General features: G+C 47.7%; 1 protein-coding gene across 1 annotated transcript in view; it reads left to right on the forward strand.

Moving 5' to 3' along the window:
* Positions 1-14,134, forward strand: part of Otog (otogelin) — a 78,888-nt gene that overhangs the window by 52,134 nt on the left and 12,620 nt on the right. The window contains exons 34-41 of the mRNA XM_008833396.1: positions 52-169; positions 1,571-1,650; positions 2,106-3,862; positions 4,597-4,765; positions 5,055-5,200; positions 5,785-5,874; positions 11,351-11,534; positions 13,779-13,999. Coding sequence (XP_008831618.1) covers positions 52-169; positions 1,571-1,650; positions 2,106-3,862; positions 4,597-4,765; positions 5,055-5,200; positions 5,785-5,874; positions 11,351-11,534; positions 13,779-13,999 — 2,765 coding nt within the window. The remainder of the gene's footprint in view (positions 1-51; positions 170-1,570; positions 1,651-2,105; positions 3,863-4,596; positions 4,766-5,054; positions 5,201-5,784; positions 5,875-11,350; positions 11,535-13,778; positions 14,000-14,134) is intronic.

Below are 14,134 nucleotides of genomic sequence, written 5' to 3' on the forward strand. Positions count from 1 at the left end.
TGATGCTCAGTCTCTCTCAGTCCAGAGACTTGGAAGGGATTTCCTTTCTAGACACCAAGCCCTCAGGGGCTACCTATCCCATCTGTGAATGGCATTACGAAGCCTGTGCCAGCCCCTGCTTCCAAACTTGCCGGGACCCACAGGCAGCCAGCTGCCAGGATGTGCCCAGGTGAGGCCAGGAGATGGTGGGTGTGGAGTCAGTGCATGCAAAACATAATCTGAACATACCTGTGAGCATGTGTGTGTGAACACACTCACACAAATGGGCTTACATGAAGTCTGGCTGTGTGCAGGGGTGGGTACTAAGGTAGGTATAGGAGTGTGTGTACCAGGGGAAATGTGCGTTTCTGTATATACTATTTTTGACAGTGTGACAAAACACCAGACAAGAGCAACTTAAGGAAGGACAGGTTCATTTTGGCTCACAGTTTAAGAAGGGCTATCAGGGCTGGAGATGGCCAAGCAGTTAAGAGCACTGGCTGTTCTTGCAGAGGACCTGGGTTCGGTTCCCAGCACTAACATGTCAGCCAACTTCAGTTCCAGGGGATCTGATGCCCTTTTCTGGTTTCCATGGGCATTGCATGACATGGGTGCATTTACATACATGCAGGCAAAACACTCATACACATGAAACAAAGACAAATAAATACATGTTTTTGGTCTTTTTGAGACAGGGTCTCCCTGTAGTCCCAGCCAGCTTAGAACTCACTATGTAGATCAGATTGGCCTTGAACTCACAGAAATTTGCCTGCCTCTGCCTCCTGAGTGCTGGGAGTAAAGGGATCTAGTCCATCACTGTCTGAAGGCATAGCAGCAGGAGCCTGAGGTGGTTGGTTGCTTTGCAGGCAGAGTGGACACAAAGTGCGGCTGGGCTATAACACCTCAAGCCCCAATGATCCACTTCCTCCAGGGAGGTTCTGTAACCTTCCAACACAGCACCACAGCTGAGGACCAGGTGTTCAAACACAGGAGCCTATGAGAGACATTCCACATTCAAACCGCAACAGTAGATGTGTGCCATATATATAAACATGCATTTGTGTAGATCTGTGCATGACGTGTACACCGATGAGCCTTGTATGTGTTTGTATGTAGTAAGTATGCATGGGCTATACACAGCTATACCTGTGGACCTGTGTGAGCTGTATGTACACAGTTGTACATAGTTGGGTATGTGCATGGGGGTGTGTACAGTGCTGTTTGTGGGAGTCTGTGTGGATGTATGTGATATATGCAAGTGTAAATCTCTTGGCACTCTACACTCTTGGAAAGAGTCTGTGAGCTATGTGAGAATGGTCCTGGGTAGAGACACTGAGCATGTGCACACATGTACACATAGTCACACCTTGTTCTCATGTGTCTCCCTCTTCACCATGGGATAGGAGTATGAAGCACACATACTTATATATGGGCATGGGTATTGCTGTGCACATGTGTGACAGGGTCTCTGTGGAGGTTCACATGAGGGTACATGTACCTGTCATAAGGAAGGACAAGGCCTGTATCAAGCCAGGTAGGGTGACCAACACCATGTTCTAGATCACTAGCCTGCTTCCTGCTCTGTCCTCAGGGTGGAAGGCTGTGTCCCCATGTGCCCCACTCCCAAGGTCCTGGATGAAGTCACACAGAGATGTGTCTACTTGCAAGACTGTGAGTTGCCTGGAGTTCCTTCTTTCTCTGACTCCTTCAAGTCCCCAGGGTGTCACTGAACAGTGATTCCCAGAGTTCTGGGTCCCAGAGCAGCAGAGTCAGTGTCAGGTCCTGGGAGAAGAGGGCTGGCAGAGGCCTTGTCTGGCCCACTCACCCATTTCACAGAAAGAAAAAACTGAGGTCTAACGTGGGGACAGGACTGGCTCAGGGTCTCATGCCAAATTGACAGGGAAGCTAGACTTAGGCCAAATGGGGCAAAGTCCAGACCTACTGACATCTATGAAGTCACTCAGCCCCAAGGGACAGAGGCCCTGAAGCCTGGCCATCAGAAGCTGCATTTGCCTCATCACTTAGGGTGCCTGGCAGCCCTCCAGCCCTATACCTCAGTCCTGCTGGATTCAGATGGCCGGGGCAGAGTCATCCACTTTCTGAGCTGTGTCTCTTGTCTGCCACAGGTGTGGAGCCAGCCACTTGGGGTCCCACAGAGGCCACTGGCAACGAGACTCTGACACCTGGTCAAGTGCTGCCCACCCCCAGTGACAAACAGCAGCTTCCACAGGAGATCCCCAGAGTCCCCACCCACAGGCCAGCCCTTGTCCCGGCAGCCCCACTCGCCTCAGTCCCAAGCCTTCTGATGACAACCACCGAGGAGCCAACACTGTCTCCAGGCCCCACCCAGGCCACCCTGCAGCAGCAGCTGGAGCTCACAACATCTAACCTCCAGATAAAACACACAGAGACCACAGCGGGCCAGGAAGTGACTGCCAGCCTCCAGGCAGCCTCCCACATCCCAGAGCCCTCATTGTCCCACCCCCTTTCTCTGCAGACACCCACACCTGGCATTGTAGTAGGCGCCGCAGAGACAACCAAGGTGACTGTGACCTTTTCAGGGAACCCCAACACCACAGTCTCCTCCCGGTCCCCCCCTGTACCTCGTTTCCCTCTTATGACCAAAGCTGTGACGGTCTCAGGTCATGGCTCCTTGCCTGTTAGGACGACATCCTTGAAGCCCTCCTTACTAGCAAGCCCCTCTTCCAGACCTGTGGCTTCCCCTGGAGTGACCACCAGGCCCCCCACCTCTCTGAGATCCCACCAGGCTTTGCCGACACCGGCAGTAACCAAGCTCATAAACAAGACAGGGATGTCCCCACCCACTACAACTCAGAGCAGTTCTAGTCCCAGCCACCTTCCGGTAGTGGTAAGCACAGCACAACAGGTTCCCATCAGTCTCCCTTCCACCAAGGGCATAGAGGTGGTGCCATCTACAGAGAAGGGTAAGCCTGAGCACAGCCAACCCATAGAACAGCCAGTGTCCCCACATCCAAGCTCAGTCCCCACCTCCCTGCCTCACCTAGCCCAACATACCACCACAGCCTCCAGGCCTCCGACTCTGCCCCCAGGGACCCTGGCTACAGATCACCCATCCACAGACACACACAGACTGGGAGGTACAGCCTTAGTTTCTCTGGAGTCAACTCGGCCACCCCAGCTCCACTCTGGCCTGCCCCCTGACACCAGCCTGCCCTTAGCCAAGGTGGGCACATCTGCCCCAGTAGCCACACCTGGCCCCAAAGGCTATAGCACCACCCCTCTACCTCAGCAACAGCCTGTGTCTTTGGCCATGGCCACGACTCCACTTGCTCAGACACTCAGCCTGACAGTGCCTCTCACGCCTGCTGTGATAGCCCAGGTACACCCACCTGGCCCCACAGTCCCCCAGGTAACAGGTATGGCACCAGACCTGCTTCAGGGAGCCACACTGCCAGGCTCTGGAGCTGTGGCAGCCTCTACAATGTCTGTTGCCCCACGGAAGAGCACCACACAGAAAGCAGCCATCCTATCTAAGCAGGTGTCTCCACCCACCTTCCTCTATGGCTCTGCCCAGGGGGGTTTCACAGAACTTATGCCCATGGTGAGCCATACTGCTGCCCCCTTGGTGACTGAGGCTGAGGAACCTCGGGCCCGCACAGTGCCACCGGTGCCCACATCGTACTCCCTAAGCCAGGTGTCAGCCAGAACCGCCTCCCGGGAGGAGGGCCCTCTGGTTCTGCTGCCTCAACTAGCAGAGGCTCACGGGACCCCAGCAGGGCCCCAGCCCCCAGAGGAGCTAGTGCACCACGCCACCACTGAGCAGTCAGGGAGCTCAGCTCCAGCCCAGAGCATCGCAGAGGGGTCAACTGAGGCTGTGGCCAATGCATCTTCTGCCTGTGTGGTGAGTGCAAGGTTGAGTTCTTCAGTGTTTGTGAACCCTCCCTAACACCTACCCTCTCCTGCCATTAGGAAGGACATTGCCACAGGCTCACAGGCTGGGCCTGATGTAGCCTCTGTCTCTTCACCCCATACTACAAGATGGAGGTGGGGTTGCTGTCCTTGCCCCTTCCCCAAGTCCCTGGAGCCTCAGAAACCCCCAGGTCTCCTCTGGCCCCTGAAACCACAGCAGGGTCCCACTCTGCCTGTCTGGGCCAGGGACTGATCAGATGGCTAGTGTGTTTTTGCAGAGTGAGGTGATGAGGGTATACTGCTGGGCATGAGAGAGAATAAATGCACATATACCTAGTGCTCAGCTAGCTTTCTCTGCTCTTACATGGGCCAGGGCCTCAAACCAGGGATGGTGCCACTCACTTTCAGGCTGGGTCTTCCCGCATCAATTAAGGCAATCAAGACATCCTCCATAGACATGCCCACAGGCCAGCCTGATCTACATAGTCCTTCACAGACATGCCCACAGGCCAGCCTGGGCAAGACAGTCTCCCGTTGAGATTCTCTTCCCAGGTGATCCCTAAGTTGTATCAAGTTGACAATTAAAATCATCATTGGGCATCAATTCTCTACTTTTACCTTGAGGTCACCTGCCCTGCTAGAACCTGCTTTGTCCCAGAAGGCTGGAAGTGGGTCACACCGTCTGCCCCAAGGAGGGCACTCATGTTGACCTTCTCTGTGCTGCAGCCCATTGCTGAGAAGAACTGCATCCGCCACATCTGCCTAGAAGGCCAACTGATTCGTGTGAACCGGTCCCAGCACTGTCCTCAGGGCGCTGCCTCCCCTCCCTGTGGGGTCTTGGGCCTCGCTGTGAGGGTGGGCGGGGATCGCTGCTGCCCCCTCTGGCAGTGCGCCTGTGAGTTGTGGGGTCCGACAGAGCTCTGTACCCTCCTTTCCCTACCCCAGCATGCCTTCTTCCTCTGGTCTTGTGATCCCTCCTGGCCCCTTCCCATATTTCCATGGGAACCTCTTATCTCAGTGTGATTTCTGGCCTGGCAGATTTCCTACACCTATGACTTTTGATCTCTGTGAGATACCTGATCCCAGACCCTCCAACCCCAGAGCCTCTGAATCACCCACCCGTCGTCCTAAGTGTCTTTGGCCTTGGAGTCATCTGCCTATTCTGCCCCTGCCCTTGCCTCCAGGCCGATGTTCAATCTTCCCAGACCTGAGCTTTGTGACCTTCGATGGCAGCCATGTAGCCCTGTTTAAGGAAGCCATCTACATCCTCAGTCAGAGCCAAGATGAAACCATCACTGTCCATGTCCTGGACTGCAAAAGTGCCAACCTGGTAATGCCATTGTTTCCCTCCATGCTGGGACCTGGGACTGAACTAGGCTCAGAGGGGAGATTAGGGGGTGAGCTGGAATCTGAGGGGTGTCAGAGGTTAGGATAGATTGAGGAGCCCCATGGAAGCAGGCCCCTCTGCCTCCCAGGAGGCTCCTGGAAAGGTCTCCCCTCTGCAGGCCAGGTGACAGGGGAGCATGGAGCAGAGTGTGCCACCACCTGGCCCTTCCTGGGGTCTGTGCCCTTCCCAGCTCCTGCAACGTTCTAGGGTCTGGGCGGCCCCTCCAAGGTTGTGGCCTGTGCTCATGGATACCAACTGCAGAGGGGTGCCTGCTAGGATGACTCTGAGCCAAGTGGAAGGAACGTCCCTTCCTCCTTTTTTTCCTCCTTCCCTTCCTCCTTCTCTTTTCTCCTCCTTCCCTTCCTCTTTCTTACCCTCCCCGTCTTCTTTGAGCTGGGCTTACATAAGGTCAGCTGGGAGTCTGCACCTCCAGTGCAGGCCCACAAGTGCTCACATTCCTCATACTCCCTCACCTGGAGGGGAACTTGGGTCAGGGCTCTGGGCTGATGAGACTGGACTCTCTGCAGGGACACCTGAACTGGCCTCCTTTTTGTCTGGTGATACTGAACGTGACTCATCTGGCCCATCATGTCACCATTGACCGCTTCAACAGGAAGGTGAGCCCATCAAAGAGGTGGCCTGCAGGACACAGCAGCAGTCACCAACAGGCAGGGTGTGCAGGAGTTGGGGGCCTCGAGACTCAGCTGTGATTGGGGCAGGGGTCTGAAAGAGACTTTCTTTTTTAAAAATACAAAGTTAGTGAATGAAAAGATGGCTCAGCAGTTAAGAATACTTGCTGCTCTTCTAGTGGACCTAGGTTTGGTTCTCAGCGCCTACATCGCAGCTAACAACTGCCTATAACTTCAGTCCTAGGGGATCTGACACCCCGTTCTGGCCTTCATACACGTTCTGGCACTGCATACACAAAGGTACTCTTATAGGCAAAACACACATACACATGAAATAAATATATCTTTAAAATATCTTACTGTCAAATTAGGGCTGGGTATAGTAGCACACACCTGTAATCCTGGCACTCAGAAGGCAGAGGCAGGAGGATCACTGTAAGTTTGAGACCAGACTGGGCCACAAAATGAGACCTTGTCTGAAAAAAAAAAAATGAAAGTAAAAGTTGCAATATAGATGGTATCAGAATGTCTAAGCAGTGAGCTTAAATAATTGCTGTCCAAATTTCACTTTGTGGTTTTTTTGAAAACATATGGCCATGTGAATGCACTCCTGGTGCCCCTTCCAAGAAGGGACTATATAACAGATCAATCTGGAATTGCAGTTTCCTGATCTCGATGTTAAAGTCACCTCAGTCAAGTGAGCGAAAGGCAGGCCAGAGGGACTGATATATCTCCTCCTCATGTCCCTGAGTAGTGACTTCTCCCATTCCAGATACAAGATCTGTGCCTTCCTGCTTCAGTCTGCCCTTGATCTCTGAAGGCCACAGTTCTCTAAAGCAGAGTTTGCTCCGTGGCTTTATCATGAGGTCGCAGCTCAAACAAAATAGTCCCTGAGTTCCACTCCTTATTGTTTTCTAATTCTTCTATTTTTAAGAAGTAAGATATAATTTACATATACAAGTTCATCCCATTTAATATATTTCTGCATGTTTTTACTTTTTATTGCATATGTTCATTGTACAGAAGAATAATAGATTTTATTATGACATTCTTCATACATGAGTATCATAGACTTTGGTCTCTCACTGTCCCTTTATCCTCTCTGACCTCTCACTGGACCTTTCTCTTCCCAAACAGTCCCCTTTCTGCTTTCATGTAATATATAATCTATAATCTACATATATATACACACAAACACACATAAGCCATGTATGAGAGGAAATGTTATTTGTTTTTCTGACTCTTGTTTATCATCCATGTTCCTGTAAAGTACATAATTTCATGCTTCTTTATGGCAGAAAAAACTCCAGTTTACACACACACACACACACACACAGTTTTCTTTGTTCAGTCATCTATTGTTGGACATCTAGGCTAGTCCCATATCTTGGCTGTTTGGAATGGCTGCAATAAACGTGGATGTGCAAGGTCTTTATGCTGATGACTTAGGTTCCTTCCTTGATCATATGGTAGTTAATTTGGGGTTTTGTATTTTAAGAACCTCCATGCTGGTTCCCGCAGTGTCTGGAATAATTTACATTCCAACCAAAGCGTACGAGATTTCTTTCCCAACCCCCGATGCACCCTTGCCTTTGTTGTTTGTTTTCTTGGTGATAGCCATCCTGGCTGTGGTGAGGTGGAATCTCAGTCTCTTTTTGATTTGCATTTCCTTGACAGTATTGAATACTTTGTCATATATTTCTTGGCTAGTCTCTTAAGAACTGTCTGTTCAATTTATTTTCCTATTTATTGACTAGATGGCTTGGTGTGTGTGTGTGTGTGTGTGTGTTTGATTTTTGGGAGGTTCTTTATATAGTCTCAGTACTGATTCTCTCTCAGATGAATGGCAAGACAAGACTCACTCCTATTCTGCAAAATGCATCTTCATTCTGGTAATTGCTTTCCTCCATGTGCAGAAGTTCTTTAATTGGATATAAAACCATTTGTTAATTTTCGTATTATTTCTAGGGCTACTAGAGTCCTTTTCAGAAAGTTTTGCCTGTTTCTGGAAGCATTTTCCATGTTTTCTTCTAGCATTTCAAATTTTTACATCTTATATTAAGGTCTTTGATTATTTTGAATCAATTTCTATACAAGGAGAGATAATAATCAAGTTTCTTCTTCCGTATGTGGAGATAATGTTTTCTCAGCATTATCTGTTGAAGAGGCTCTTTTCTTCAATGTATTTTCTTGAACCTTTGTAAAAAATCGAGTGGCTGTAGCTATGTGAGTTTATTTCTGGCTCCTCTAGTCTGTTCCATTGATTATGTGTCTGGTTTTGTGCCAGTACCACGATTTTGTTTTTAAATCACTATAGCCTTGTAGTATGACTTGTAATCAAGTGTAATACCTCCAGTGCTTTGGGTATGCAGAGACTTTTGTGCTTCCATGTGAACTTTAAGAATGTTTTTCTCTTTCTCTAAAGATCGTCATTGGAATTTTGATGGGACTTATACTGAATCTGTAGATTACTTTTGGTAATACAACCATTTTCACAATGTGAATTCTGTCATATAGGAATGACTTTTACAATATGGAAATACTCTGGACAAATGACTTTTACATCACTTTGCAAACCCAAAAGCTAATTTTTTCTTCACTGATTCACTGAGCCTTGAGCTCCTCTTGTAACCTAAACATAGCTTTAGTTCCTCATGACCCTTCCATGCCCTGGACCTAGAATACTGTATGTATGGGTGGATGGATATAGTGAATATCAAAACAAGGATATGAATTACTCAATTCTGTTGTAAACAATAGACGGGATTCAGTTGATAATGTCTGTTCATGGGTGTGTGTGTGTGTGTGTGTGTATTGGTCTAGGGCTAGGGATCAGAAAGGACAAAATTCTCTGATAAGATAAGGATCTGACTTTTACTTCCCCATTTCATGATAGAAATACTTTCTCAATAAAACAAAGAGCAGGCCCTTTTTCAGAAGCACAATTCTGAGAGAATTCTGAAGGAACAGGTTCTCAGCAGTTTGGGTCTGCCCTCGGTCAAAAACTGGATGCTAGAGTCAGGCTGTCTTTATTTAAGCATCACTGAGATGTGGCCTTACATAGTAAATGCCCCACTGCCAGTCTATGAGCACAGAAGGTCTTTCTACCATCTGTCTTCTATTCTTTCTTTAACGTTTTAAAGTTTTCATTGTACAGTTATTTGTCTCCTTGCCCAAGTTTATTTCTGTTTGTTTTTTCTTTCTGACACTATTGTGAATGGAATTGTTTCCTTGATTTCTTTCTCAATATGGTTGATATTGTTGTACAGAAAAACTACTGGTTTTTGCATGTTGATTTTGTATCGTGCTGCTTTGCTGAAAGTATTTATCAAATCTAAGAGCTTTCTGGTAGAGTCTTTGGGGTGTTTTAAGCATAGGATTATACTGTTTGCAAATAAGAATAATTTGATTTTTTCCTTTTTTATTTGCGTCCTTGTTTTTTCATTCTCTAGCCTTATTGCTCAGGCAATGACTTTAAGCACGATATTGAATAAGAGTGAAGGGAGTGGATGCCCTTGCTTATTCCTGATTTTAGACGAATTGTTCCCCATTTTATATAATATTGGCATAGGTTTAACAGGCAGCATGTGCTGTGTTGAGGCGTGTTCTTTCTGTTCCTAGCTTCTTCGGGGCTTTTGTTGTGAGAGGATGTTGAACTCTGTCAAAGATCTCTTCTGCATCTATTGCAATGATCATGTGATTTCTGTCCAAGAGTCTGTTTATGTACTGTATTACATTTATTAACTTACATATACTGAACCATCCTTGCATCTCTGAAATGAAACTAACTTGATCATGGTGTATATTTTTAATGTGCTATTGAATTCATTTGCAAGTGTTTTGTTGAGATCTTTGTGTATATTTGTGAGGGAAATTGGCTTATACGTTTTTGTCAGATCCGTAGTATTAGAGTAACACTGGCTTTATGGAATGAGTTTGGCAGCATCCTTCCCTTTGTGGGATTGTCTGAGGACCACTGGTATTAGTTCTTTAGAGTTATGGCAGAATTTGACAATGAATCTGTCAAGTCCTGGGCTTTTTTTGTTGGGAGACTTTTTATGATTGCCTCCATCCCATTGCTCCTTATAGGAAGGTTTAGGGCTGTATTTCTGCTTCGGACACAAGCCAGCTCTCTGAGCTTCAGATATGTATGTGCACTCTCGTGACCTGGTGAGTGCCCGTGGATCACAGAGCTTAAGCCTCTCTCAGCACAATAGGAGGACTCGGGCTATAAGAGAGCTGGACTTTATGGAAGTCACAGTTTTCTGACTCCCGAGCAGAGGCTCCTTTACCCCAGTGCAGTAATTCACGCACTAGATAATTTTCAGAATGATTAATAGAATAATCTTTTCTTGGAGGCACAAGGGTAAATCAAAATAAATATTTTATGATCTTAATCTTTTCCCTCTTTTAGTTTTATAGCATAAAACTTAATTTTTAATCCATGTTATATCCATTTTAACCTTGTCAATTTGTAATAGTTGTTATAGCCTTGAATTTAAAGTATTTATAGGAACCCGGGTGTGTTGAAAACTTAAATATTGATTGAACCCCTAAATGATGCCAAACCCAAAGGAAGGTGCTGAGAAGTCAAAGAATCAGGCAGGTTTTTTTCCCTGAAGAAAATAATAAACTACTAGTAACTTTGACTAGAGGACAGATAATTTCTTTCTTAAGGGTCAGTACAGAGGTAAGCTGATCCCAGAAAAGGAGTACTTAACTCCCAAAACTTGAATTTAGAGAAAACCTTCCTGAAGAAATTATCTGAGCAGGATCAGGAAAGAAGGAAATGTTTAGAAGGGCTAAGAGTTTGTGTTAACGCAGACAGTGAGAGGCAGTCTGCCTACTGTCGTGGCATTTCTGATTTTTTTTGGGGTATTCTCATAAAAATATTTTCAGAATTCATCCATGCTATATTGGACTATGTCTTGCATGCATGTGCCCAAAACACAGCCTGACTCTAGGTGCCTAGTGAATGTCAGATAACAGATGGACAGAATGATAATGAAAAGATGGATAGATGAGTAGGTGGGTGGATGGATGGATGGATGGATAGAAGATATATGATAGATATATGACAGATGATAGATAGATAGATGATAGATAGATAGATAGATAGATAGATAGATAGATAGATAGATGAGTAGGTGGGTGAATGGATCCATTGATGGATATATAGGTAGATGGATGGATGAATAGAAAGATGGATGGGTGAGTGGGGGGTAGACAGATGGATGGATGGATAGACAGATGGGTGAATTGGTGGATGGGTGGATGGATGATTGGATGAACAGATGGATGGCTGAATGGATGGATCCACTGAAGGATATACGAGTAGGTGAGTAGATAAGATGGGGGTATTGGTGGGTGGCTGGTTGGATAAATGGTTAGATGAGTTAAATGGATGGTTGGGTTTGTAGGCAGGTAGAAAGTTGTGTTCACATTGAACTCCTTATCCCTCAAGGTAACTGTGGATTCGCAGATCGCGTGGCCACCCATAAGCAGGTATGGGTTCCAAATTGAGGATACAGGCCACATGTATATAGTCTGGACGCCCTCACACATCCAGATCCAGTGGCTCCACAGCTCAGGACTCATGATTCTGGAGACCAGCAAAGCCAGCAAGGCCCAGGGCCGTGGCCTGTGTGGTGAGGTGGGACCCAGCTGTGGGAGGGGAGTACTTCCCTGGTCTATCTCTGTCACCAGACAGTTTTCCCTATACCAGTAAATGTTGGATATGGTACCAGGCCAGAGATAGAACCAATAGAGCTGCCAGGGCAAGGAAGCCTAATGTTAATGTTCTGGGGTTGAAGCTGTTAGCAAAGAGATAGCACAGGGCTCCCTTGTCAGTTTCGACTTAAGCCAGGTTTGTCTGTCAGCGCCTTGACAGCCTCTAGGTGGGGCTGTGCTGGGGCCCTTCACCAGGCACTTCTACTCTCTGAGCACAGTTACCCCAGGTCACCCACACAGCAGTCCTCAAAGGTGGCCCTTAATATCTCCACTGAACCAGAGATGAACAGGGACTTGGAGAGGTCTAATGACTGTCTGTGGGCATGTGACAGAGCTGCCATGACATATACAGCTAGGGCTCCTCAGAGCACAGTTGCTTCCTGCAGAGACACTCCATGACAGACTGCCATGATTGTGAAGGTGTGTGGCATGGGCACTCTCTTTCTCTCCGCCCTTTAAGTACCAACCACTGGAGAACAAATAGGCAAAATACTGTCTTATGTCTTATCGATAAACACAGCTTTACTTTCACACAGCACCACCACCACCACCACATCACCACTCCCCCCACCATCACCATCACCACAACCACCATTACCACCATCACTATCACTATCACCACCACCATCACCACAGCCACCATCCACTACCATCATCACCATTTCCTTTTTCTCCCCTTTCCTATCATCCTGTGCTCATCCCTGGTGAAGACAACAGGAGCCAGGCAGGCCAGGTCCTCCCTTGGATACCTTTGCAACACCTCTTGGTGACTCAAAACTCAGACCCAAAATGTGGCTATTGGGGATGCTAATAAAATCGACATATTTTGCCTCAAATAATGCTTCATGTTCACAGAAGTAGTGATGGGCGATGTCAGAACAGAAGTCAGATCATTTGCATGCCCGTTTTGTCTGAACTAACACTTGATACATACACCGGACCCCCTGCTAGGCAACAGTGAGAATCTGAAGGGAAACATCTTGGAACTCAGCTAAAATCCTTTGTAAAAGACACACTTGCAAGCTAGCTGCTGTTAGCAGACCTGAGACGGTCATGGGTGGGTGGATGTGTGGCACCTGGGGGAAAGGACATCTGAGGAAGTACTCTAGGCAGGAGGAACAACACAAGCAAAATCACAGGCGAGAAAAAGCATATCTGGAGCCTACAGACCTGGTGTGTGAGAGATGGAGGGGAACGTACAGTCACCTCAGAAGTTGTAGTAGGGCTGGGTATGTGGCACACACCTTCAACCCAGCACTTGGGAGGCAGAGGCAGAAGCAGAGGTGGGCAGATCTCTGAGACTGAGGCCAGCATGGTGTACATAAGGGAGTTCTAGGCCAGCTGGAGCTATAGGGAGACCCTGTCTCAAAAAAGAAGTTGTAGCAGAGAAGCCACATCCTTGCTTCCATCCCAGGGCCTAACACACCATAAGTTTATTTCCAGTGCACATAAATTCCCAAACAACCAACCATAAGCCAGAGTCCCAGAGTCCTTCCATCTTGTGGCTCTGCAATGCTCAGTGTGAGCTTCCAACTCCACAGAGGGAAGAGGGCCGTGTAGTATCTATGGACCAGGGCTAAAAGTGGTGTCCTTCACCTTCCACATGCCATGGACCGGGGCTCAGTCACATGGGCACACCCAACTGCAAGGGAGGCTGGGAAAAACAGGTGGACTGACTCCAGAAAGAAAGGGAATAGGTGTTAAAATTAGATAGAAATCTCTAGTAAAGCAGATTCTGTGGGCATAACTTTTCACTTCAACATGTCAGATACAGAAGTTGAAAAATAATGGATTACCCATTACCTTTTACTCAGATGTAACCATTGTTCACATTTTGCCTCACTTGCTTCTCTCTCTCTCTCTCTCAATACACACATAATATATACCTATATGTAGCATATACACGTGTGTAGTGTGTATGCATTTCTGAACCATTTGAAAGTAAGTTCAAGACCTTATGCCCTTTTATTCCGAAATGCTTTGGTGTGCACTTCCTAAGGACAGTCGCTGCCCACAGAGCAGGTCTGCGGGCTGTCCATGCCTCATGTCCCTTATCTATCCCGTGGAGGGCAGCAGTACCAAGTTGTGATGAGCACTCAGAGTGAGAGGCCATGGTGTGATAGAGAGCTTTGCGACTACTGGGATTATTCTGCCCCTTTCAGGTATCTGTGATGGAGATGCAGCCAATGACTTCACCCTGAAGGATGGCTCTGTGGTGGGTGAGGCAGAGGACCCTGCGTCCTTTCTGGATAGCTGGCAAGTGCCCAGCTCCTTGACATCAGAGGGCCAGACCCGCTTCCGCCCAGATAGCTGTGCCACAGCTGACTGCTCACCCTGCCTCCGCATGGTGTCCAATCGCACCTTCAGTGACTGTCACCGATTTGTAGGTGCCCACAGAGTCTGGCATGGGGGGAAGTCCTGGGCTGGGGAGGGCAGCAGCCGTCTACAGGAGCTCAATGGTCTTCTGAGCAGGGCTGGGTTCTGTCCTGGGTTATCAGGTGCCAAATGGGCAGCACTG

This window comes from Nannospalax galili, unplaced genomic scaffold (assembly GCF_000622305.1).
Source record: "Nannospalax galili isolate Female #2095 unplaced genomic scaffold, S.galili_v1.0 scaffold1857, whole genome shotgun sequence".
Classification (NCBI taxonomy): Eukaryota; Metazoa; Chordata; class Mammalia; order Rodentia; family Spalacidae; genus Nannospalax; species Nannospalax galili.